The 27,391-nt window shown below is 43.1% G+C and overlaps 1 protein-coding gene and 1 pseudogene across 3 annotated transcripts in view; one reads left to right on the top strand and one right to left on the bottom strand.

Annotated features, from left to right (window-relative positions):
- FBXO36 (F-box protein 36) overlaps positions 1–16,316 on the top strand; it is a 90,255-nt gene extending 73,939 nt beyond the window's left edge. Inside the window, exons 4-5 of one of the 2 annotated variants that reach the window (XM_079132655.1) lie at positions 9,513–9,722; positions 15,557–16,302. In XM_079132655.1, the coding sequence (XP_078988781.1) occupies positions 9,513–9,704 (192 nt within the window). In that variant the 3' untranslated portion in view covers positions 9,705–9,722; positions 15,557–16,302. Of the gene's footprint in view, positions 1–9,512; positions 9,723–15,556 lie in introns of both variants that reach the window. The other variant, XM_079132656.1, reaches the window with a different exon arrangement.
- Positions 16,317–16,434: 118 nt separating this feature from the next.
- Positions 16,435–17,576, bottom strand: LOC306657035 (annotated as a pseudogene). The gene has a single exon. The product of its transcript is annotated as an uncharacterized misc_RNA (transcript).
- Positions 17,577–27,391: the final 9,815 nt, after the last annotated feature.

Raw genomic sequence — 27,391 nt, forward strand, 5'->3', positions numbered from 1 at the left:
ATAAGGGAGAAAGAGACTCTGAGGAAACAGGTAAACAAAAGGAAAACAGAGCGAAAAAAGTAAAGAAATAAAAACTTAAAAATTTTCAAAAAGGATAAAATAAAAAAAAGAAACACTACACTATAACAGTCATATATATTGAAACCTCTCAGTCTTCTATGACCTGATGCATGAGAGGTATCTGACAATGAGCTTCCAGTCTCCAGCAGGGGTCTCAGGAAGGGATTTGCCTCACCTGAGGATGGCGGCTTTCCCTCCCAAGATAATCCAAGATGGCCACACTGGCTTCCAAACGTTGGCAAATGGGGAGCTGCAGCTCAGGGTGTGGACATGTACAGCTGGGGGCCCTGGAGGCAGGGTGTGGTCTATCAGGTTGAGGGGTCCTGGAGGCAGGGTCAGATCAGTCCGGCCTTGGAGGTCCTGCAGGTCCTGACTGTTGTCTCAAAATGGTGGCAGCCACATGTAACCAAACTTGCAGGTACTGTGACAGGGGACTTCAGGCAATAGCAGGCAACTGGCGATCCACTGGTGGTCTGCAGTCAGTTTGCTGGCTACCAGCAGATGATCGGCCGGTGGACTTTGGGCAGTGGGTGATGGGTAGGTGAAAGGCAGGTAATGGGCGGCAAGAGGCAGGCAAATGGTAGATGATATGTGCTAGTGAGTGAGCAATCTGCACTCAAAAAGTAGTTGATATGTTGGCAGATTGCAGGTGATCCCACTAGACACATGGGGTAGATGACAGGGGATCAGTAAGCAGCAAAAGCTGCCTCACTGAGAAACAGATATCCTCTGCTTGAAACCCAAGTTATGGAGTGACAAGGAACGCAGCCTCTGTCTAGTCTGCCATCTTGGATCTCCGCAATTTCTTCTTTATTAAAATTTCTTTAAAATCGTATAATATGTATTATTTACTATACATAATTTCTTTGGAGTATAGAAATGTGCATATATATATATATATGTATGTAAAATATATATATATATATATATATATATATTTTTTTTTTTAACTTGATTTACCCCCTAAAAATAGAAGGCCAGAAACAAGTATTACAAGTAATCATAATTGTGTGTGAGTGTGTGTGTGTGATGCTGGGGATTGAATCCAGGGGTGCTGTACCACTGAGCAACGTCCCCATCCCTTTTTATTTTTTATTTTGGGACACGTTCTCACCAAGTGGCCGAGGCTGCCCTTGTATTTGCCATCCCCCTGCCTCAGCCTCTCCAGTCGCTGGGATAACACGTGTTTCCATGCCCAGCTTTTTTTTTTTCCCCATTAAGAAAAAGTGTATTGGGGCTGGGTTGTGGCTCTATGGTAGAGTGCTTGCCTGGCATGGGTGAGGCACTGGGTTCAATTCTCAGCACCACATAAAAATAAATAAGTTAATTAAGTAAATAAAGATCCATTGAAAACTAAAAAAATGTTAAAAAAGAAAAGAAAAGAAAAAGTGTATTAAAGTTGAGATGTTGCACATGCTGCTGGTGAGAAGCTGTTTATTCATCCTTAAAATTAGAGACTCCTAGGGGGCTGGGGCTGGGGTTGGAGCTGGGCTGGGGCTCAGTGGTGGAGCGCTTGCCTCAAACACGTGAGGCACTGGGTTCAATCCTCTGGCGCCGCATAAAAATAAATAAATAAAAACCAAAGGTTTATGTCCATCGACAACAACAATGACAAAAGAATTAGAAACTCCTAAGTAAATAAAATACACGGGGATGGGGGATCTGCTCAAAGCTGCTGCCAGGCCCCTGCAGGTCTGCAGCCCTTGTCCCTCACTGTTCCTCACGTGGCGCAGCTGTCTTCTCTCCTTCACTTGCTCTCTCCCTCTGCCTTTCACGCTGGGCGTTGGTTTAGCCAGTCACTCACCCAGTACTCTGCAGTCAGGCTTCCCGTGTCTGGGCACAGAAGAATTATTAGGAGACAACAGGGCTGAGGTCTGTGTGACATGAGCCATATGTTTCTGTGGTCCAGCTAAGTGCTATCTGTGCTCCATTTTCCTGCTGGGTCCCTTCATTTATCAATTATTTTCACTTAGCTACTCATTAATGAAAAAAAATTATTACCAAATTGAGATGTTTCCCTCTGCGCTCAGGGAGGGGGCTCTTCTTCCAAGTCAGCCCTCCCCAGGCCTGGTTCCAGGGCCCAGCCCAGGACTTCGCTCATCTCCTTTCCCTACTGTTTGTTGTTGCTGTTTTATTTTAAACTTGATTTATAAATAATTTCAGACTTATAAAAGTGTTACAAAGGTAACACTCCCTTCACCAGGCTTCTCCAGCGGTCACATCTTATATAAGCATTTATTGCAACTGAGCAATTAATGGTAGTACAATACCATTAGCTAAGGTACACTTTATTTGGATTTCATCAGTTTTGCTTCTAATGTGTTTTCACGGTTTCAGAATCCAACTAGGCTACTACATTACATTTAATTCACTTTTTTTTTTTTTTTTTTTTTTTTTTGAGACAGGGTCTTGCTAAGTTGCTTAGGGCCTTGCTAAGTATTTGAGGTTGGTTTTGAACTTGTGATCCTCCTGCCTCAGTCTCCTAAGTAGTGGGATACAGGTGTTCACCACCACACACAGCTCTTTAGTTTGGGTTTTTAACTGTTTTTTTTTTTTTTTTTGCAGAAGGTGGGGAGTACAGGGGATTTAACTCAGGGGCACTCAACCACTGAACCACATTTCCAGTCCTATTTTGTATTTTATTTGAGACAGGGTCTCTCTGAGTTGCTTAGCACATGCTTTTGCTAGGTCTGGCTTTGAACTCTCGATCTTCTTGTCTCAGCCTCCTGAGCTGCTGGGATTATAGGTGTATGCCACTATGCCCAGTGGGTTTTTAACTCTTACTCTTTTTTTCCCCTCTCTGTACATTAGTTTTCTCAAATCAGCCTCATCCTTCAGAAGACTCTAGAAAGATTAAGTTTCCACCTTCTTAGAACCTCACAGTGTCAATTACATTTCCACACATGACACTCTCAAGTCATACCCAAACATTTCTATTATGCAACATTGCTCCCTTCTCTAGGAATATCCTCCTGGCCCCCCACCCTGACCTTCCAAATGCCCCTCAAGTGATATTTGCACTAACATGCCCCATCTCACGAAGGTCAAGGGTGAGATGCTGTCACTGAAGTTTCTATGTTACCTTTAGCAGAGTGCCTAGCCCAGAATCAGCTTCCAGGATGTGGTCCTCAAATGCTTCCATAGAGGGAGGGCTGTATCCATTCTGTTTATATTTTTGAAAAAGAAAATTGATTTGGCCGGGCACAGTAGCACACACCTGTAATCCTAGCGGTTTAGGAGCTGAGGCAGGAGGATCAAGAGTTTAAAGCCAGCCTCAGCAAAAGTAGTTGCTAAGCAACTCAGTGAGACCAAAATAAAATACAAAATAGGGATGGGGATGTGGCTCAGTGGCTGAGTGCCCCTGAGTTCAATTCCCAGTACCCCTCCCCACAGAGAAAATTCATTTGTATTACAGTGGTCAGATCAGAAATGTTTAAAAATTATATATCCTTTAATATATAGTAAACAGTAACTCTTCTTTCCATTTCTGGCCTTCATGCCTTATTCTCATCTGTAGTGACAACCATATGACCAATGGTCTATGTGTCCTTCTAGAGACGTTCTGTGTACCCATAAGCATGGGTGTGAGATGTTTGAATACAGAAAGGTTCCCAAGACCAAACCTGACTCCATAGTGAAGAATCTACTTTGGAAGTTTAAAGTCACACTCAAGATCTGGACTGTGTGGGGTCCCTGGGGTGCAAGGGGGCCCTGGCTCTGGAGAGTCGTAGTGCCAGCCCGCAGTGGAGGATGGAAGTAGCCACTTGTCATTCTCACTGCCACCAGCAATCAGAATCATCCAACTGCCTCCCTTTCTCTGATTCCATGTTGACTAAGCCCCAGGGGTGCTTCCATGGATGAGTACCTGAAGATCTGGTAGGTTTGATGACTATATTTTTCAGTGAAAAACTATCTAAGAGCTTGGCTAACACCAGGATGCCATGGAAAGGGAGTCCAGTGTCTTGGTACATTGGAAAGGCCCAGTCCAATGATTATCGGACCGAGGCCCAGCCAGTTCAATGAGGGTCGTGGGCACCTGCCTGGGAGCCTGCTGTCTGGCCCAGGTGGTAGCAGGCCTTGGTGCTGTCCGTTTTCTGCAAACTGTAGAAGAAATCTCCAGTGCAGCTGGATGAGAGACTGGGGCCAAGACAGGGAAGGTACAGTCACCGTTGGGACATCATTTTATCATCTTGCTTATGGCTCAGGAATCACTGTGACACCCAGGGAGGAAGAAATCTCCCCCCCAACACTTTTTGACCATGAAGAGACAGATTCTCCCTGTGTCCACCAATCCTCTGTGAACATGATTCCCAAGTCTGGCCCAGTAGGGGCAGCACCTAGGGAATAGGTGGAAATGCAGGTGCCAGGCATATCACCAAAGAACCTATCTGGGAGGTCTGGGGTCGACCCAGTATCTGTGTTTTTTCTGTGTGTTTGTGTAACCCGATTCTAGGGGCTCAGTCCAAGAATTTGACCGGAATTCTTGAAGATAATTTTGATTTTTGTTTGTTTTCGTAATACCAAGGATTGAACCCAGGGGTGCTCTACCATTGAGCTACACCCTCAGCCCTTTTTATTTAGTTTTTTGAGACAAGGTTTCACTAAGTTGCTAAGGCTGACCTTGAACTTGCCTCAGCCCGTTGAGTCACTGGAATAAACCAGCATGCACCAGTACACCCAGTTTACCAGTTGATTTAGAATCGTGTGGATAAAATGTCTGCTGGGTTGTGACTCAGTGGTAGAGTTTGTGCGAGCATGTGTTAGGCCCTGCGTTCAGCTCCCAGCATTCCCATCCCAAAGAAAACGTCTCAAGAGACAATAAAAGGCTGGAATCTCGTGAGCTGCCATTCCTGCCTTCACTGAGCACAGCGCTGTGGTGCATTTAATTGAGCACTAGAAGCCAGGTGCTACGATGCATGCCTGTAATCCCAGCTCCTTGGGAAGCTGAGGCAGGAGGGATGAAAGTTCAAGGCTGGCCTGAGCAACTTAGTGAGATCCTGTCTCAAAAAAATGAGCTGAGGGGAAAATTCAATGATAGAGCGTCTGGGTTCAAATCCCAGTAAACCCTCCACCCCACCAAAAAAACATGAAAGAGAGAAAGAAAGATCAATCAGTCAGCACTAGGCCAGAGAGCTGGGTTCTCTCAGTCCCTCCCACCACAAGCCTTGGACAGCACTCTTTTCTCTCTCAACCTTGGTTTTCCCGTTTGAAGGAGAGGTTTTACCTAGATAAGCCCTAGGACTCCTTTCCATCTGATAGTTCATGTATTTTAACTTTGATGCACCACCCACCACCAGAGGGCATTAAGCTCTCGATTGTGTTTAGGATCAGTCACTAGAGCCACAGGCTGGATACCTTGCTTTTTGCCATGGGAACTGGCAGATAAAAGATCTCCAGAGTTTGGGAGTCTTAGATGAAGGCATTTTGTAGACCTGTTATAAAACCAAATATTTTTTAGTCTGAAATCTGTTGGGCCATAAATGAAGTTGCTCTAGTGGAAAATTTGACTGTTTTGAAATTCTTTCCTTTGTCCCCAAACCTTGTAGTTTTTCCCATAATCTCTGTTATGCACGATACACTGACACTGGTGTCCTGAAATGTATTGTGCTAGTAATGGGTAGGTCATCTATAGTAGTAGCAGAGTTGGCGTTCAGATCTTTGAAAGGTAGTGTAGGCAATCTGTTTTGTTGTTTCATATTAAGACATTTCCTAAGAGTTTTTACTTGTTCATATTTAGACTACATAATCTGAGTAGAGAAATTCAACACTGAAGGACTGTTGAAGGTGGGATAGGATAATGAATGGCCTGCTTGACTACATGATTTGATGTCACTGTTTAACGATAACCTTTATTATGTGGACGTAAAAGCTCTTGAGAAAGGATCTAAGCAATGATGCTTCATGACACTATTCACTTCTATTTGCAATCCATTCTTTCCCCTTATTTGAGTACTTTTAGAGTGCTTGAAGTGTAAAGGGATGCTAGCTGCTCTCTGTTGAAAAGGGGAGTAATGGTACAGGAAGTGAAGATAACACTGTAGGTTCCCTCCTCCTCCGGAACAAGCCAGGATGGGTGGGTGCACCCACCCAGAAGGTAGGTGATGGTGGGATGCATGGCTGTTTGGGATTGGGGGTTGCATAGAGAGGCCGGGAGAGGCCAGATAGGCCCCCTTGTAGAGGACAGCAATCGGAACAATTAGTTTTCCCTCAGATAGCTGAAAGGGGGCATCTAATCGCCGGGATTCAGGTGGCCTTGCAGTTTGGTCAGGCAGAGCAGGACAGAAGCAGGCACAGAGCTCAGCTCCCATGAATGGTGGTTTGTGTGTGTGTGTATGTGTGAGAGAGAGAGAGTGTGTGGTGAGGGCAATGGCAGGCTTCATCCCACAGCCTAGGACAGCTTGACTTCCCCTAAGTTGCTCCGGGCCAGCATGGCCTCTGCAGTGCCTGGGGCCTTCCACTTGAGCTGCAAGGCTGCTCCTTCTACATACACGCCCTCAGTTGACGGGAGGTGGGGGGCAGGGGTGAGCTCCTGCTCTCCTCCCCTCGCTGGGCCAGGCCTGCTAGCTCAGAGGAATTTCTGGGATGGGTCATGCCTTATGACAGCTTGGGTGAGTCCAGTTCTCCTCAGTCCAGTCACTATGATCTGCAAGAGTAGGACATTCTAGAACTCTCTGAAACAAGGGTCAAAATTGTAATTGATACAAGCCTTTGTTTGAATCTACCTTACTTTTTTTAAGGGTTGGGTTTTTTGGTTTACTCCATCTTTAGATCTCTTCCATCATTAGAACAGAGCACGGGAATTCTTCGTGTATTTGTCTTCTTCAGTCTTCTCTTGGTATCGCCATGCCTAGCGAATACAGGTTCTAAAGGATTGTCTCTGATGGAAGGAGGATAGGCAGATGAATTGGTACTTCATCTACATGACAAATTGAAAAAGAGAAGGTATATTTCCTGGTCTTAAATTCTGTGGACATGAGTGAATCAGTCACATTAGTCATTGTCCACAAATTTGTGGCTCACTGTATTTGTATTTGACTTCTAATTTCCATCCTGTGAATTGATGGCTGTTCCTGACCTACCCGGACTCCAAGTCATAGCAGCTGAAGGCTGAATCTCCACCTAGAAGCCAGTGGCCTTCAGGGCCTTTCTTTCTAGTGTCTTCTGTCAAATGGGTCTGGTAGCATGCTGTTCTGTCTCCTCTTCTTGCTCATTAATAGTGTAGATTCCAGGGACTTTACATGTGTTATTGCTAATCCTCTCAGTGGTAAAAGTTTATTAATTTCTGTATAATCACAGTAACTTAGCTCCTGTTTATTGAATGTCTACTGTGTACTAAGCTCTGAATAAATTCTGTTGTAATTCCCACAGCAGCTCTGTCAGATGGGGAGGGGCTCTCTTGTCCTGGTTTTATAGAGGAGGAGACAGGAGCTTAGGTGAAGTTCACAGGAAGCAATGGAGCCAGGTACGGAGACTGGGAAATCTCACTCCATAGCTGTTTTTTTTTCTAATACTGGGGATAGAAGCCAGGACCTCAGGCATGTGAGACAGGTCCTCCATCACTAAGGTACATCCCCAGCCCTACTGATGTCCTTGAATCACTATATTCTGCCATTCAGATGGCCAAATGCAAGATCAGCTATGGAGACAGATTCAGCTAAATTCAGTATGTCCAGGATTACTTTATTAAGTGGCAGGACTGGAATTCAAATAGTTTTGCTAGTTAACTTGTCTGTGTGGGAACTTTGAGAATATAGGGGAAAGTTCTGTCAAGGGAGTTAAATATGGGAGTGTAGCCAGGGATGGTGGTGCACAGCTTTAATCTCAACTACTTGGAAGACTGAGGCAGGAGGATCACAAGTCCAAGACCAGCATCAGTAACTGAACGAGACCGTGTCTCAAAATAAAAATAAATACACAGAAAGGCCTAGGGATGTGGCTCAGTAGTAAAGCAACCCTGCATTCGATCCCCAGTACAAAAAAAGAAAAGAAAAGGCATGGGAATGTGTTTGTTCCCGCACAGACAAGGCTGCACCAGGCAGGTACCACAAGGACGGCTGTTGCTGTGCACCATTATCTTCCTCTGGCCTTTGGAGGGGTCCATGAACGTGGGGTGGAAGCGCAGTCCTCACCCCTCTTTCTGCTCTTCCAGCAAGATTCCTCACTGGCGTTCTCTGTTCTTGCTCTTCTGCTGTTCTTTCTACCTGGAGCTCGGGTAGCTAGACCTTCATCCCCACTCTGCCACTGAAATGAGCTCTTGTCAGAGTTGCCATTGTACATCATCTCGCAAAACATGCCGATCCGTTTTTCTCCCCAGTGCTGGGGTCAGACTTGGGGCCTGTGGGTGCTGGGCGTGCTGGACGCTGGGCCACTCCCTCAGTCCCCAGCGGTCAGTGTTCAGCTCACCTCTCGATCGACTTTTCAGTAGCATTTGATGTTCTGATTACTTTCCGGATTTTCTTCCTTCTTCTCAGTTTCCCTTGTTGAAAACTTCGCCATTTCCTGGGTGCTTCACGTGGAATGTCATGGAATCTTCCTTAGACCATCTTCTCCATCTTCAGGCACGTGGAGGTGATAGCCCCTGATCCAGGGCTTTAAAGACCATTGCACACTGACCACCTCCAGACCTGTGTCCAGCCCACGCTGCTGCCCTGGACTCCTTCCGTACTGTTAACCTAACTGCATGTTCAGTAACCCCACTTAGATACATTACAGCCATTTTTAATTTAACACATCAAACGAGACTTTTTGGAGGGAATGAGCTTCTCAAAACAAAACCGAAAAAGTCCAAAACCAGACCAGACCTCTTGATTTCCCCACACACTTACCTATTTGCATCGTATCTACCTCTCTCAGGGCCCTGTTTTTCCTGGTCATTGTCATCACTAATTTTGCTCAAGGCACAAAACTCCTCCCGAATTCTCTTTTCCTGGTACAAACAATCTAATTCATTAGCAAGTCTTTGTGTGTGTGTGTGTTTGGTAGTGGAGATTGAATCCGGGGCACTTAACCACTGAGCCACTTCCCCAGCCCTTTCGGCTTTTTGTTTGGAGACTGAGTCTTGCTAACTTGCTTAGGGCCTCATCAAGTTGCTGAGGCTGGTCTTGAACTTAGCGATCCTCCTGTCTCAACCTCCCAAGTCACTGTTGTTACAGGTGTGTGTCACTGGGCCTGGCTCCTTTTTGTATTTTGGAGACAGGGTCTTGCTTTGTTGCTGAGGTTGGCCTTGAACTTGTGATCCTCCTGCCTCAGCCTCCCAAATCACTGGGAATACCGCACCCAGCAAGAGGAGGTCTCTTGAGGCAGAACCTGTGTCTGGCACACCTTCCTGCACTCGAAGCCTTTGGTACAGTGTGTCGCAGGCAGCAGGAGTTTGGTGGTGACCACGTGGGTGAGTGAATGACTTCCCTGAGCCCACGTGTGCTATCACCCACCTCTGCTCTTTCCACCTGCAGCTGTGCACGTCTGACATGCTGTGGGAGCAGATAGTGCAATCCTCCTGTGACACCATCACTTCCGACATGAGGGCCCTGGCACAGGACATAGGCTGGAGACAGATGTTCTTCACCAACAAGTTCCAGCTGCAGAGGCAGCTCCGCAAGAGGAAGCAAATACAGGACAGCCGCAGAGAGAAGCAGCTACTTTAGGGACCTTCTGCTGTGGCAGTGAAAGAATGAACATTTTTTTAAGCTGTTTTAAAGAGTGAACATTTTTAAGCTGTAAGCTGTTCTAAAGAATGAACATTTTTTTATCTCAACTCCCTAAGGTCTCCTGCCCATTGTCTTAACTCTCTGATGTCACCCTCCTGGTTATCTTAACTCCCTGAGGTCACCCTCCCAGTGATGGGAGCAAAAGCCCCTAAAAGCTGTTCCAGGAAATAGCCCCAAACAGAGGGTAAAAGAGTAAATTGGGCTAGATGACTAAATAGTGCTCAAACAGTAGGATTACCAGAAACTATTGACCAGAATCTACAGCCTGTTGTAAAACATTGTGAAACATGTTGTCAGCAAACCCAGACCCCCTTTGAAACTTCCTGGCAGCCTTGTTCCCCCTTTTCCCCCTTTCATGTGTGACCCCTCCCGATGTGTGGTTTCTGCCTTTATAAACCTACAAGATTTTCTGCTAGGGACTCGACTCCTCGAGTTGGGTCCCAGCGCGCTGGAATAAACACCTCTTGCGGTTTGCATCAAGTGACGCCTCCTGCGGTTGATTGGGGTTGCCATCCATCCATGGGACAGAGTTGGGGTTTCCTTTTTGGGGGGCCTTACATTTGGGGGCTCGCCCGGGATAAGATGGCCCCCCCTCATCCGCGGAGTCGACCTTGGAGGTAAGAAGGGGTACCCCGAAGTTGTCTGTCTTTGTCTTGTGTTTTGTTAGTTGGTCTGGTTCTGTGAGCGCGCTTTCGGTTTCGGTGGCAGCCGTTCGGTGACTCGTGAGAGTGGCCACACAGTGGCCGGCAGACGTGCCTGGGGGGCCACAGGTTGCAGCCCTGGGGGACGCCCTAAGGGTGGAAGGAGAGCCAGGGACGCCTGGTAGTCTCCATCGGTAAGGGCGCTGATGGGGTTCAATTGGTGGATCAGAGATTGGCGCCCGTCTGTATCTGGTTCTGGTTCTGTTGTGTGTTTGTGGCGGAGGTGGAGGAAGGGTTGGAACAACTGGGGGGTTCTCGGCCCGGGCTACTCTCGGGTGGACCCCAAAGGTTCCTTCTCTGGACTCCCCCTCCCGACAGCCCTGAAGGGTAACTTAGCAAAGTAGCTTCAGTCTCAAAAGTAATGAAAAATTAGGTCTCATAATATTAACATCCAACCTGTCCGGATGAGATGGCTAAAATGCCTTAGCCATAGAGTTTCTGTTAAAACCTGTTAGATCCTTCCAGATCTCAGTCCAGGCTTACATTGAAATATAAATAAAAGAAGCCTAAAGGCTCAGTAGGAGACCAGTCTCAAAGCCAAGGAAAGAAAAGGTAAAAAGAGTCTTTAAAACTCCAGCAAAGTAAATGCTATATTTTTAATTATATGTTTTTTTGAGCTCATGATTTTTTGATCAGTTCTACTTTTTATTCAACTAGAGTTTTTGAACATCTGTTACACTGCTATGGAGATTCACCTATAAAGTTACAAGGGCTTGATTTTGTGTTATTTGTATGTTGTGCTGTCTGATGTCATGTTTTGTCTGTATCAAAACTGAGCGCTCCTAAAATTAAGATTTAAAAATGGATCCAGATACTTGTAATTCACGTGATTTAAAAAGATTCAAATTGGGTAAACTAATAAGAGTAAAATGTCTTTGAAAATAACTTGCAAGTCTCTAGGTGGTCAAGCTAATAAAATATTGATGTTAATAAAATGTCTAATATCAATTGTTTCTAGGACTTTTCTTCAACAGGGAAGAGACAGCAAATACTGTTCAGGACACTTGTCTGATATCTTGGTTTTTTTTTTACAGAATAAGTGAATTAGAGTTAACATGTATGGGATTACTCTAATGTGTTTGTAGAGACATCTGATTAATTTACAAAGTTAAAATGCTAATTGTTAAATAACATCGAGTACTTTTAACTCATTAAATTCCATGGGGTATCATACTTAAACATTATTGGTGTTTTCATAGGTTGGTAAATAAAAGGGTTTAAACTTGCTTTGTGTCATCACTAAACTAAAAACAAGGTTACTAAGAGTTATGTCCTAACAAGTGCAATTCTATATACAAAGGGTCCCAAAAGTTTCAACTGTGTTTCAATTAGAGTACTATAAACAACAGAATATTTAATCTTATTAAAATAGAGTAATTTATCTAAATTCAGAAATTTCATAAGAGTTGTTTCAGAATGTGAACAAAAAGGGGACAACGAATAGGAAAGAGAAAATAAAAGGTTCTGGGTATGGAAATATATTTAGTAAAAGGAAAAAGGAAATGTTTCTGGGTAAGAAAGTGCTTGTGTGATGAAATACATGAGGGTCTAAGTAAGTGCTAAGAAAGTCTGTGTAAGTAAAGGGCAAGTTTCAACAAGTTTGTGTGTAACTAAGTTGGTTATATGTATGTGAGACAGCTAAAACTATTGAAGGTTTTTCCTAAGGTGAAATACTAATGTTCTGATATAAACCAAAGTTTAATCTATATGGTAGAATGACATGGTAAAATGACAAGGATTTGAAACACTAATTTACTCTTGACTTTGTGTCTATTAAGTTTTATTCTTTAGAACAATCAGTCTTAAAAATTGGGGTTTATACAATTATGGTTAAACAACTGCTAGATTATTGTACTATGTTACAGAGTCTAAATTTTTCTTTAAAAACTAAATTTGGTAAAATAAAAGTGTCAAGGTAATTGTGAAATGGTCACTAGTTGTATATTAAATGTGTTCATATTTTTCAGGACCACAAGTTTTTAAAGCAAGGAATTTATTAAGCTCTGCTATCCTCCAGATTAAACTTGTCTGTAATGGTAATCTTTAACTTATAAAGAGTAAATTTTATTGGGGATTTATTTCTATCATTTAATGTTCTATTATAGGACCTGCTATCAATAGGGTATGTGTAAAATTTGTTACTTTTTACACTGAGATAAAGAATTTCAAGTGTAAATGTATTTCTAAACATTAGAGTCTGATTTGTTTAAAGGTTAATATTGTGAAATATGAAAGAAACATGAAAACATTTTGCCACTTAATCACACAAAAGGAAAGTTAAAAGCTCTCTCAGCCTTTCTTTGATTCATGTTTTAGATACTATGTTAAATTGTGTTAATTATAAAGTTTATATAAACTCAGGAAACAGTATATGTAAACTACTTAATGGTATTTAAGGAAAAGAAGCAAAGATCAACATCAGAATTAGAACACTTAAGATCTGTAAAGAGCCCTGCCTTACCTGAGATAAGGCTCTGCCTCCCATCTCACTGCATGTTAGAGTGACTCCAAAATAAGCCAGACTTCAGCTTATTTAAAGTTATAGTCAAAAGATTGGTTCTTGTTGTAAAAGTACTGTGATCTCAAATAGGGGATAAAATGTAGTTCTCAATCAAAATTCAAGATAGCTATTATACAAGCTGAATATATTTTTACTCTTGCTAATTTCATTTTGTAAAACTGTTACCTGTTAATGTTTTGCAGAAGTAGCTGCTCCAAGAACAAACAACCTAGGTAACTTGTGATAATAAGCCATCACCTATAGAATAGATAGTGGTAACTTCCAGTACTAATGCAGACTCCAGTTAGATAAAAGGGTAAATAACTGTAAAGTTATGGACATTAAAGTTAAAGCCCATTACTCTTAATTTATGACTGGTGAGACTGGCTTGCTGGATAATTAAGATCAAACTTAGAAATTGGAGTTAAATACAGAGGTCAAGAAAAGTCCATATTTGGGTCTTGCCCTCAACGTTAGCCTGAACCCAGGGAATAAGAGAACTTCTCTAAGGAGCGTTGCAACTCTGGGTCACACAACCTCCTGATCAAGGAGATTGTTGAGACTAGAGGATGAAAAATTATCCAGTGCATCTGCTGCAGAGGAGGGTCATGGAAAAGGGGAAACATCCCTTGATGTTTCTAAAGGAAGTCACCTCATCAAGAGACCCTGCCTAATCAAAGTCACTGGTGGAGCTAAGGAGCCGCTCTTAAGTTCTGTATGAGTAACCCCTGTGGGAACTCAGCTGACTCTTTAACAAGACAGAAACCAGGTCAATTTGACCAGCTTGATCTTAGATACCCAGCAAAACAGTTAAAACCAAAATATAGCCATTCTTGGGCATTTAAAGGAAATAATAATTAAATGTAACTTAAGATGTACACTTATATTAGCCCACTAGAATAAAGGCTGGAAGCTACAAATGAAAGAAAGATTCTTCAGCAAATGTGCCTGATAACTATCAAGAGAAACTGCCAGAGTCAGAAGTTTTTAGTCAGTTTAAGACCTTCCTAAGCTACACAGGTAGACTTAATCTATGTTTGCTAGTATGATTATCTATTCCTAAGTAACAGAAGTATAGAGATCTCTACTAAACACAGGTTATACCAATAAAGGGATATTTTACAAAATCAGATGACATTAAGTAGCTTAACTATATTTTCTGGGGACATCTATGACAATGTTAAAGTCCCCAAATAAAGGCCTTGTTCTCCCCAGCCTTTGCTAGGCCTAGTTATGGGAACAATTTCTCAGTTCTTCCACCTCCTGGTGAGAGATTAACTTCTGTCATTTTCATGATACTCAGTGGCATGTTTCAGATGCTGCAACATTTACTTTGTGCTAATCTCATTTCAGTACTCATGTCTTTTTGTTCTTCTATCATAGAAGCAGCCACCCCCAGATGACTTTACAAACTGCTCTTCCCCAACCAGGCTTCTTCCTGGGACCCCTTGATTGACCCGATTTTTAGAAAAGGAACTCCAAGCTGCTTGCCCCACGCCACCCACTTCCAGCTCGAAGAAGCTAGAGCGGTCATCGACCTCCTTCCCCAGCAGCATGGAGTTCCTGAGATTAGAGGGGAAAATAAAGCCAGAATTGGAAACAGGTAGTTAGTGTAGAAATAGGGGATCGGGTCAAATCGAGGAAATGGCCATAAAATCATCTGCCTCTGGAAGTTGGAGACTGCCCCTGGAAGAATGGAATGTCAAGGATCTCCGGAGCCCATTGATTACCAAATTTACCTGCCTTTATCAAGGACTGTTTACCAAGGACTGCAAACAAGGGGCTGCTAATTGGTGGCCCGCCCCCTCGGCTCTTGCCTGCCTGAAATCGCCTAGTTACCTTCATCAGGGAAAGAGTAAATGCTGTACAGGTGCTAATGCTCAGGCAACAATATCAGTCCCTCCGCCAAGGAAACAATTTGGGGGAAGAATATGTAGAGACAGAAGTTCCATGATTAGAACTTTCCGAAAAGAAAATGGGGAAATGAAAGAATGAACATTTTTTTAAGCTGTTTTAAAGAGTGAACATTTTTAAGCTGTAAGCTGTTCTAAAGAATGAACATTTTTTTATCTCAACTCCCTAAGGTCTCCTGCCCATTGTCTTAACTCTCTGATGTCACCCTCCTGGTTATCTTAACTCCCTGAGGTCACCCTCCCAGTGATGGGAGCAAAAGCCCCTAAAAGCTGTTCCAGGAAATAGCCCCAAACAGAGGGTAAAAGAGTAAATTGGGCTAGATGACTAAATAGTGCTCAAACAGTAGGATTACCAGAAACTATTGACCAGAATCTACAGCCTGTTGTAAAACATTGTGAAACATGTTGTCAGCAAACCCAGACCCCCTTTGAAACTTCCTGGCAGCCTTGTTCCCCCTTTTCCCCCTTTCATGTGTGACCCCTCCCGATGTGTGGTTTCTGCCTTTATAAACCTACAAGATTTTCTGCTAGGGACTCGACTCCTCGAGTTGGGTCCCAGCGCGCTGGAATAAACACCTCTTGCGGTTTGCATCAAGTGACGCCTCCTGCGGTTGATTGGGGTTGCCATCCATCCATGGGACAGAGTTGGGGTTTCCTTTTTGGGGGGCCTTACAGCAGGAAGCTCTGAGGCTCCTCTGTGCTTCTCTTCAGTTCCAAATCTTCTTCTCTTAGGAACAACATTTTACTGATCCCAGGGGTCTTTTGGAAAGAATAGAGGATTTGTGCACAAATGCAGAACCCGGCCCCCCAGTGCCTTGCTGGAACCACCTTCTGTTACACTGAGGGCCAGATTTCGGCCCTAGAACAAGGAGGGCAAGACGAGGAAGCCTCGCAGGTCGCTGCCTTCCCAACCCCTGACTTGCTCAGAACAGGCGCTTCAGCCGTACATCAACAGACAATAAAAGATTATTAGCAGATTTTGCCGTATTTCTTGCTTGTAGAATTCAAATGGGTGACTGGACTTTTGAATTCTTTCCTGGTGTGTGTCATCTGAGTTGTCACTGGGACAGGGGTCCTAAAGAGGCCCTGAAAGGGAGGTGGGCCTCAACTCAGCCTGAGAGGGCCCTGATCTCATCAGAAAGGAGCTTAAAGGACGGGTCACAACGAGGTGCACACTGGTTTTATTAAGAGAACACAAGATGCGCGCCTCTGGGGACGGCAGAGTGTGGTGTCGGCCAGGACCTGCCAGTCCCCCGAGTGAGGGCCGATTGTACATGTCAGATCTGTGGTCGTAGACGTGATCCGAGCGGCCTCCATGGTGTGGTCATGTGACAGGCTGAATCATTACATCTCTATTCGTTTCCTCACACCGGGCCTCCATCATTGTGCTCTGTGAATTTAAACAGGATGACATTTGTGTTTCATCAAGAGTTCTATGGAGATTGTGACACGGAGATGCAGTCGTCAGATCCTAAAAATAGAAATCACAGGAAAATCTATTTATTGAGCAAACCATCCTAGACTTGCTTTTTTTTTTTTTTTATTTTGTTTTTAATCAGATAAAATATGAACAATGAAACCACATAGACATACCATTTATGTAGTGACACTAAATAAGAGCATGTACAAATGTTTAAGCCACCACATTCTTTACAATTGTTTTGAATAGCACTGTCACATCATTTATAATGGAATATAGTTATAAAAGATGTTTGGTAATTTAGTTTTATCTTGGTTTTTCTTTTAAAATAATATGAGAATAATTATGCATTTACAAAGAGTATTTCTGGATGATAATCTTATCTGTAAACTTGAAAGCTGTATACTACATGACATCAATGCTGTGGACTACAAATACAAACCTAACTTATTTAATCCTATGCATTTATATTTTTCAAAAGCACCCTCATTCCTTTAAAGTTAAATACTACAAATGGTTTCTGGAAGGCTATCGTGGACATAACATAGTCAGTTGTTAGGGGCTGATTTTACGTAACTATCTAATTCAGTCTGATTTAGAGCTAAAAATCAAATGGCATTACAAAAAAGATAAAGTCACAGGCAGCATAATCGAATTTTGAGACGATACAGCTTCTGAAGCTCTCATCATCCTAGTCCCCCCACCTGCTTTTTGCTCTCACTTACATATTCCTTTTCTTTTAAGGAAGCAAAAAAAATGTAAGTTCACCAAAATTCTGAATGTCACAGTGTGTACAGCATTGAATGAGAGTAGCTTTGGCATTTGGCATCACGAAGTCATTTTCATCACAGATGTTTTGTTCATTCTGGGTCAAGGCGAGGTAAAACAGGAAGAATAAGATTCCCAAATGCAGAGTCCTGAGTTATGAAGTATCCAGATGAATGTGCGTGAGCGTGCTGCAAAGCTGCCTTCTGCTGGGCTGCGATATGCTGCTGCTCTGCGTGATCCCGGAAGTCCTTATTAAGTGCAGGTCTGGAGAGGGCAATGCTTGTCCTGAAGGATTTGCTGCCATCTTCCTGTTTTCTGTTTCAATTATATTCAGAGGCAACTGATGAGCACTTTACAGTTACCCAGGACGCGAGGGCGCTGGGCAGGCCTCGCTGCTGATCGCAGCTGTCAAGGTAGAACACACCACCTAGAGACAGGCAAGCCTGCTCAAGGTGCCGAACTACAACCTTCCCGCCCCCGCCACGCTTCCGCCTCCTGACTGATGTGTCCTAGACTTGCTTTTTTGTTTGTTTGTCTGTTTTTTGTTTTGTTTTAGGTCTAAGTCAGGAGAGAAATTATTTACGGATAAGACCTTATCTACAGATAAGGTCTGATAATTGATTTAAGTGTTATTTGTGAACAAAATATGTGGAATTGAAATCTAAATCTGGAGTTTTATATTACATAAAAGTGGACTTTAAATCATGGATGCTCTCATTTCATCCCATATGTCTCCTCCTGTCCTCATGCCTTTTATCCTACCTCAGTCCTCGGTTGAGTAGGTGCCTGAGGTCCCCACTGAGGACTCAGGGGTGGGAGCCAGGGAGGTGCTCCAGGTAAGTGCCTTCTCAGTTTTGTTCCATTAAGTTTGTATTCTATCCCATCCTGTGGGCCAGGCTCTGTCCCCTTGCTGTGACAGAGCTGGGGAAGTCAAGATGTTCTGCTTCAGACCATCAGGCACTCACTTCTCAGGACTCCCCATTGTTTAATAAACCGGTCATTTCTTGGAAGGCATGTGGAGCTACCACTTTATAACGGAGGCCCAGGGCCTCTTGTTTAGCCTGTGCTCTACCTCTGAGCTGCACCCACAGCCCTCAAACCAGATTTTAACCCTCATCTACACACCCTCAAAACTCGGTCACCGTGTTCCTAGATGCCAATTTGAGATCCTCTGAGCTTCTTGCTGATGGAGGTCCACCAGTCCTAGGTTTCCAGTGACATCTGTGGAATCTCATACTATCTGCTTCCTGGCAGATGATGGTCTAGTCCGAGCACAGAGCAGAGTTTACTTCCTTGACACCGAGGCCTCACTCCCATCCCTGGAGAGTATGCTGGCTGGGTGCAGGGTGGCTGGTAGCAGCCCGAAGGGCACAGGTCATGTGCTGTGTGGCTTCTGCCATCTGGTCTCTCCCTAGACTTCCACTTCATTCATGGCTGAGTTCTTTTTTTTTAATTTTTTTTTTTTTTATTTTTACAGACTACATTTTGATTCACTGTACACAAATGGGATACATCTTTTCATTTCTATGGTTGTGCACAATGTAGATTCATACCATTTGTATAAACATACATGTACATAGGTAATGATGTCTGTCTCATTGCACCATTTTTCATATCCCCTCCCCTCATCTCCCTCTACGTAATCTAAAGTTCCTCCATTCTTCTCTCACCCCCACCCCCCCACCCCCATTATATATCACATTCACTTATCAGGGAAAACATTCAGCCTTTGGTTTTTTGGGGATTGGCTTATTTCACTTAGAATGATATTCTCCAATTCCATCCATTTATCTGCAAATGCCATATTATTCTTCTTTATGACTGAACCATGAGGGCACACATGACCACAATCTGGTATGTCATTGTAACTGCACAAATATATAATTACAACTCATTTGTAGCATCAATGAAAAATGTCAGCAGCTTAAGTTTCCTGTGTTTTATCAAATAACTGGGATTCTGAAAGTTTACAGACATGCATAATAATCTAGATTCAACATCAATCAAGAAGAACATAAATATGGCCCTTTGAAAACCTTATTATATTGTAATATTACAGTATAGTTTTGTTATATATATTGTTACAAATGTAATGTCACATGTAATTATTTCATATATCACATGTAACATATACTATATGACAGTATATAAAAATAGATGCTACAGTTAAATAATAAGAGTTATTATAGTGGGACTGGGGTCATGACTCAGTCGTAGAATGCTTGCCTCTAGCATGCCTAGCATGTGTGAGGCACTGGGTTCGAGTCTCAGCACCACATATAAATACAGGTCCATCAACAACTAAAAAAATACTTTTTAAAATAAGGGCTAATACAGTGACTGTTACATAATAGTTAAAATAAAATAGGTTACTATTTCAGTCATTACTTGCCTTAATGATATGCATGCCTTACTATTTGATCATAATTATTTTTGCCAGAATATAGACAGTATCATCCACCTAACATCCTGCATGTCAGCAGCATCCTAGTGGCTGGAGCGCTGTGCCCTTTCTTCGGAGTCCTTTCCTTCTGAGTTCTCAGCTGCAAACCCACTGGTCAGTTATAGGCAGCAATGGTCTTGACCTGGCCTCTGTTAACAGCTTTTGTGTAGATGGATAAATCTGCTCGTAGATGACATCACACTTCAGAGTGAAATGTTACAGCATTTTATAATCTTTCCCTGTGTCCTCTTATTGGTCAAGTGTGTTATCTTTCACCACTGTAATTATAAAAATAAAATGCTGGGGCTGAGGGTATAACTCAGTTGGTAGAGCGCTTGCCTCACGTGCACAAGGCCCTGAGTTCAATTCTCAGCACCACAAAAAATAAAACAAAATATACTGCTGATATTTTCTGATGATTTATATAGTTAGTTTTATAAAATTTGTTTATTTCTATTTATTGTGGTTCTGGCGATCAAACCCTGGGGCACTTGCTTGCTAGGCAAGTGCTCTATCCCTGAGCTATAGCCCTAGATCAATAGTTTATTAACATAGCAAATATGAATATTTAATTTTTTTTTTTTTTTTGGTGCTGGGGATCGAACCCAGGGCCTTGTGCTTACAAGGCAAGCACTCTACCGACTGAGCTATCTTCCCAGCCCCTGAATATTTAACTTATAAACTGAAAAATATATTTCACATAATGTCAACTTCTACTACCTTTTTCCTGAACATATTGGCATAGTACATGCATTACATCTCAGTAATAAAGAACCCAAAAAGTTTGTTTGTTTGTTTGTTTGTTTTTAAGTGGGTAAGCCTAAGAATTTAGGCTGAGATGATCATTCAGGGGAGGGTGGTAAAGGAGGAGAAAGACAAAGTAGTAGGTGTCACTTGCCATCGTTTTGCACTGCTGAGCATCTCAAAGTTCCTTCCACCAATTCCAAAATGCTCCAAAACCTTATGAGCCACATGGTCAGGTTAGTCCCAGCAATGGCCCCACTTCTTGGTACCAATTTATGATTTAGTCAGCTTTTTGGCTGCCATGACTCAAAAACCAGACCAAATCAACTATAGAGGGGCAAAAGTTTATTTAAGGGCTCATGATTTCAGAGGTCTCAATTCATAGATAGCAGGCTTCATTCCTCAGGGCTCAAGATGAGGCAGGACATCATGGCTGAAGACTGTGGTGGAGGGAAGCAGCTCACATGGGACCAGAAAGCAGAGAGAGAGAATCTGTACTTGCCAAATACACATATATACCCAAAGCCATGCCCCAATTCCCACCTCCTCCAGCCACACCTACCATTTCAGTTACCACTCAGTTAAGCCCATCAGGGAATTAATTGATGGATTGGGTTAAGACCCTCACAACCCAGTCCTTTCTCCTCCAAACCTTCTTGCATTGCCTCACATCCAAACTATAACAATAAACCAAACTATTTCCTATTTCTCTATACAGTGTCTTAAGTATATTTTAAAAACAGGAGTAAATTCTTCGACCCTCAGGCACTGTACTGGAGAACTACTCCAGGATTGACTGTGGCTCACTGGCACTTTGCACACCTGGCCCTCTCTTCTTCCTGCCATGACCACTGGACAGCTGCCCCTCCTCAGGACCATTACCACTCTGACATCATCCTTCTTTCTTGAAGGAAGCCTCCCTATCTTCTTAAGGTGTCACTTTATTTATAATCACTGAGTCTTGACTCTGTCCTCTGCCAGTTATGATTTGGATTTGGAGCGTTCCCCAAAATCCCTCGTGTAAACTAGCTGCTTGCTATTAGGAGGTGGTGGAAACATGAGGAGGCAGCACCCAGTGGAAGGAAGCGAGGTCCCAGAGGGCATGCCCTCCAAGGGGTTATAGGAACCTTTCCCCTCTGTCTCCCCCTCTGCTTCCTGATTTCCAAGAGGTGAGCAGCTTTGCTCCACCATGGATTCCTGCCATGATACTCTGCCTTGACTTGGGGCCAAAGTGGCCAAGGAGCCATGCACTGGAACCTCTGAAACCACGAGCCAAAATGAACACATCTCTCTTTAAATTGATTTTCTCGGGTATTGTGTCATAGTAACAGAAAGTCGACTAACACACAGCCCTAACCAGGGCCTCCTACCACCAGTCTCTTCCCATTCATCCACTAGTCCCTTGCAGGCTGTACTTGTCTGCTGTCTGAACTGCAGGATCGAAACCTTCAATAAGCACAACACCTGAAAATGCCCCTTAGCCCTTTAGCGTCTCACCTGAGTAGCTATCCCCTTCCTCCTGCCTACAGTCAGACTGCAGAACATGGTGGACAGTGTCCTAATATATGATGGCTTGGCACACTAGTGAACCAGACTGGCCTTACTGGCTTCCTGCCTTTGCCTTCACCACATTTTATTATCTATTTCCTCTACTTCTCACTGTGAATCTTCAAACCTTATCTCCCATTTTGCAGAAACTAAACTTTTCAGTGGTGGACTCCACAGCTTCCCTTCTTTCTGGCTGTGAACATCCCTGGCCTCTGCCCTGCCTCTTCTTCTGCCTCCAGAGGGAAGAGTCTCCTTTCCCTACTGCTCACCTCTCCCCATCTTTAGGTGTCCTGTGTCCCTTCCTCTTCTCCTCCATCTTCCAGCTCTCTCCACTAAATCTTTCTTTTCTTCTCTTAAAAACACAGGTCTCCCCTTGAAGGTCTCCCCTGTTCCTTCTGTGCTTCTCAGTCTCTCATTTCTCTGTATTTCCCCGGGCTGCTGAGTTCCTGCACTCCCTGCCTCCTGCCATTCCTACCCCTCTCTCTGCAGTCTTCTGAAGCTACCCCCATAGATGCGCCTGAGTACCCTTCTCAGCTCTCACTGCTAATTCATCTTCAAATGCTGTGTTGGTCCCTGTGCTGGGCTCTGGGCTGATCACTGTAGGCAAACACAGGCCAATTCAGTCCATTAACACCTTCTCGCTTTACTTCCAGTCCCTCGGCGCCTTTTCTTCCAGCTCTGAAGGATTCTTCTCTGTTCCCAGGCCGAAATGTGCTGCAGATGCTCCTTTTTTTTAAAAAATTTATTTATTTTAATTAAAAATCATAAATTTACATAGGGCAATGTTGTTTGATTCATTCTGTTACTTTTTTCCCTTCCCCCCCACCCCTCCCACCCCTCTTTTCCCTCTATACAGTCCTTCCTTCCTCCAAGTGCTCCCAGATTTGGCCCCAAAGGGTCATTGGTGAACCCAAAGCCACCAAGACACAGAGTGCATGCTGCTGCTGCACCCCCTCAGGAGCCGCGGCTTTTGCCACATGTCTTCAAATGTCTGCACTATGCATATTTGTGTTTCCTACAATTTTCTAAGGTAGTAGTAGGTTTAGTTATGCTGAGCTGGATTTATTTTTGGGTGTGTTTGGCCTTGGGGGCTCTCTGTCACTGATCTACATCAGTGGCCCTATCTGTTCTTTATTTTGAGACAGGATCTTGCTAAATTACCAAGGCTGGCCTGGAACTTAAAATCCTCCTGCTTCATCCTCCCAAGCTGCTGGAATTACAGGGGTGCAGCACGGTGCCCTGCAGCATGCTGAATTTTTAGGGGCTCAGTTTGTTCTCGGTACTTCTGTTGTGCCTTTGCCAGTTATCTTTATGATACCTACTGTAACTTATGTTACCTCATTAGCATCCAATTATTGTGATATCCTTAAGTTTTCCTATGTAGAAAAACAAGAGGTAGGCATACTGTTGGATTATTTTGCAAGATAGTTTACAAGTTTTTAAACTATGCTCCAACTGTAGTTTTAGAATTCAATATTTTTAAATGTATTCATTTTTATTATACTTAAGAATGGATCATACATAGGTTGTTTTTTTTTTTTTTTGTTTTTGTTTTTTGTTTTTTGATACTGGGGATTGAACCCAGAGGTGTGTGATTTTCCTGCTTCAGCTTCCAAGTAACTGGGGACTACAGGCATGTGCCACTGTGCCAGGTGGATCACAGCTTTATAAAGGGTGATTAGACTCTCTTTTAGCCCACAGCTGCACTAAGACTAAAGATGCTGAAAAAGATGAAACTAATATATTGGAGTTTTCACTTCATATAAGAGAGAAAAAGCATACTAAAAAATACAAATACGATTCAAAAGGTATTTTTTCTTGGCTTTATGATGTAAAAATTTCACCTTTCTGATACTTCTTAAATTGTGATATCATTTTGAGAGGAATCATTCAGGGTTTGAGGAAAAAAGGAATTGAATATTTTAAATGTAGATGTGATGAGCTTGTTAAAAGCCAAAAATTGATCATTAGCAGTTTTTCAAAGCAGAAATGAAAGAGCCATTGAAGTGCTGCCCAGGATAAGCTACTGCGCTGAAGAGCTCGGGGCGCAACAGGCACCCAAGCTGGCACAGCTGACACTGCTGAATGCCTGCTGGGTGGAAAGTCAGCAAAAGAAAGCCACAGCGGTGCCACTCTCGAGTGGTGCAGTAGCTTGTCAAGTCGAAGATTTGGCTATGAATTTGAAGGTCGAACTGCAACAGAACTACACTGTTGTCTTACAAATGACCAAATCAATAGGTACAGCGGGACTTACTGCGTGTCTTGTGTTCAACTGGTCCCAGCAGCAACTAGTCTTTTATGTGCAAACCTGGAAATCAACACAGTGGTACAGAAACCCTCGGAGTGCGTGCTTACCAACTTTATTCACTCATGGTTGATTTTGGAGCAGTGTGTTCATGTTCACCTTGACGGTGCAAAAATAGGGGGTAAAAGTGCTGGTGCCTGAGCTCAAGTCAAAGCAGTGACACCAAGAGGTGCTAGTGGCATGGCATTCTTCACCGCCATGTGCCCTTGGTCTCACCATAGCCAGACCCGCTTCCGGATAGCCTCCATGAAGGAGTAAAAGTCATTACGGCTTCACCTGGAGCCCATGTCTTCTTGACAATGTGGAGGGCAAGATGGGAAGCATGCGACGTGTCTGCTGCAGATGGAAGTGTAACGTTTGTCTTAAAGAAAGGCAGACATGAGGCCCAGCTGAAAGCCCATCTCCTTTTTCCATGGAACACCGTGTCGAGGCATGGCGGACACAGTATTGAAGAGGAGGCTGCCTCTTCAAGGAAAATAGTTTGTGGCCAATGACAATAAGATCCACACTTTCCAAAGGAAAACAGAATCTTGGAGAACTTACATCCACCTCCAAGAGTTTGCTACTTTCCAACGCTTTAAACCCTTCACATTTCTAATGAGACATGCGCAATTTAAAAAGCTGACGCATAATCCACGTACTGTAAGATTCGCCCTTTTGAAGCACAATGTGGTGGTTTTCTGTATTGATCAAGTTGTGCAGCCATCACCTGCCTGTAGTTCCAGAACATTTTCAGCACCCCAAGGAGACCCCTGTCAGTCCCTGCCCAGCTCCCACTCCTCCTCATCCTGTGGCCACCACTGATCTTCTGTCTGTGAATCTGCCTACTCTGAACCTCACATGTAAATGGAATAGCTGTGACTTTTACACACATAACAACAAAGTCATTTTGAAGGTCTTGTCTGAGAACACTCGGAAGATCTACAAAACTAAGTAGACCAGTATTTTCCAAATGACCAAAGCATTCAGTTACAAAATTATAAATCGGCTAAAGACCCATCCAAAGTGTAACCTAGTTCAATGAATTGCAATATAACATTGTACAAAAAAGTTCATTTATATGGTTTCAGATTCCACTATTAAAAAGGCCAATCACTGAGTTTGTGTGGTATCAAAGACATATCTACAGAAGCGAGAATGAGAATCCACCCTCCTTTCCTTAAAGCAGATAACAACTACAACCACAAAAATTTAAAGGTAAAACAATGCTACTATTCTTACTTTTTAAAAAATATAGTTATTTTTCATAAAAATGTTATTTATTAAAGCTCTGGGTTTGACCCCCAGCACCAAAACCCAAAAGTTATTTATAGTGACATAGTATGCTCATTATTATTTTGCTGTTGTTGTTTGTTGTTATTTGTTTGGGGTACTAGTCCTGGGGATTAACTCAGGAGTGCTTTAACACTGAGCTACATCCCTAGTCCTTTAAAAAAATTTTTATTCTGAGACAGGATCTCTCTAGTTGCTCAGAGCCTTGTTAAGTTGCTGAGACTGACTTTGAACTTGTGATCCTCCTGCCTCAGCCTCTGAAGTTACTGGGATTATAGGCATGTGTCATCAGGTCTAGTTCATTATTATTATTTTAAAATAAAGAATACATATTTTAAAAATTAATTCTGATTTCTAGTATGGTAAATATTGCTGAAATACCCCATAAAAACAAAGTATCTTTGGGTCTTCATTGGTTTTTGTTATTATTTATTTATTTTGCAGTGACTGAACATAGGCCTCATATATTCTAAGTCAGCACTTGAACCCTGAGGTACATCACCATCCCTTTTGGTTTGGTTTATATTTTTTGGTACTAGGGATTGAACCCAGGGGCACTTAGCCCCTAAGCCACATCCCCAGCCCTTTTTTTGTATTTTATTTAGAAACAGGGTCTCACTAAGTTGCTTAGGGCCTCACTAAGTTGCTGAGGCTGGCTTTGAATTCACGATCCTCCTGCCTCAGCCTCCCAAGCCACTGGGATTACAGGTGTTTTTAAAAAGTGTAAGGAAGACTTGTGACCCAAGAGTCTGAGTACTCAAGTCTAGCACCTGTGGTCCTTGTCTGTCTGACGAGTGGTCCTTCCTAGTGATAGTTCGTCAAAGTTTTGTTTTTACTTTCTCTGCATCTTGTTTATTACCAATGGCAATTTCATTGGAACAGGTCACAAGACACATTTCCCTTGGCTCTGTGATCGCTGACACCCTTGGTGTGCGGGAGTAGCAGCTTACTGGGGCAGGCAGATTGTTGAGGGCAGGGACTTCACAGCAACCTGCCTTGTGCCTACAGGAGCCCAGCTTGTGTTTTTGACTTGTAAAAGGACAGAGCTGAAAGCCTTGGTAGTAGAATAAAAGTGCTCCATAGATAGCAGTTGACCAGAATGCCGTGTAAAAGGAAATGTCAGTCGGGACAAATATTTGAAACTGGAATGTTTTGCTCTTTCTTATGTTGGGATGGGGTACAGTTTAGATATGAGGTGTCGCCGCAAAAGCTCATGTGAGACAGTAGAAATGTTCCGAGGCGAAATGATCAGATTACAAGAGCTGGAACCTAATCAGTGGATTAGACTGGGTACTAACTGTAGGCAGGTAGGCTGTGGCTGGAGGAAGTAGGTCACTGGGGTTGTGCTCGGGATTGATATTTTGTCCCTGATGAGTGGTGCTCTCTGCTCCCTGGTTGCTGCTTTCCTCTGCCATGCCTTTCCACCATGATGTCGGGCCTCACTTGGGCCCACAGCTATGGAGCTGGCTGTCCATGGACTGAACCTCTAAAACCGTGACCCAAAATAAACTTTTACTCAAAACAAGCAAACAAACACCAACAACAATAAACTTTTCCTCCTCTAAGTTATTCTTGTCAGGTCTTTTGATCACAGCCCCGCTAAGCTGACTGAAAGAGTGGGCTTCCAATTTTAGTGTGGGTTAAGAATTGGCTGATAAGCTTATCTAAACAGCAGATTTATTGGTCCCACTCAGTAGGTTTCCAATTATCTTGGCTTTAGGTAGGCCCCAAAATCTGCATTTAAAATTATTTTGGATACATGTTTTAAATTGAAAAGGCATTATGTGCACTAGAAAAAAAGACCCACCCAGACTCCAAATTTTCTTTCCTAGAGTCAACCCCTGCTATTTTCTTGTTTTTTCCCCCAAGAAATGTTTTACACATATATAAGCCTATATATGTATGAATGATTTTTTGTTGCTAACAAAACCATAATTGGAGCTGGATATGGTGGCACAGACCTATACTCCCATCAACTCAGGAAGGTGAGGCAGGAGGATCACAAGTTCA

Source organism: Sciurus vulgaris (assembly GCF_902686455.1).
Source record: "Sciurus vulgaris genome assembly, chromosome: 3".
Taxonomy (NCBI): Eukaryota; Metazoa; Chordata; class Mammalia; order Rodentia; family Sciuridae; genus Sciurus; species Sciurus vulgaris.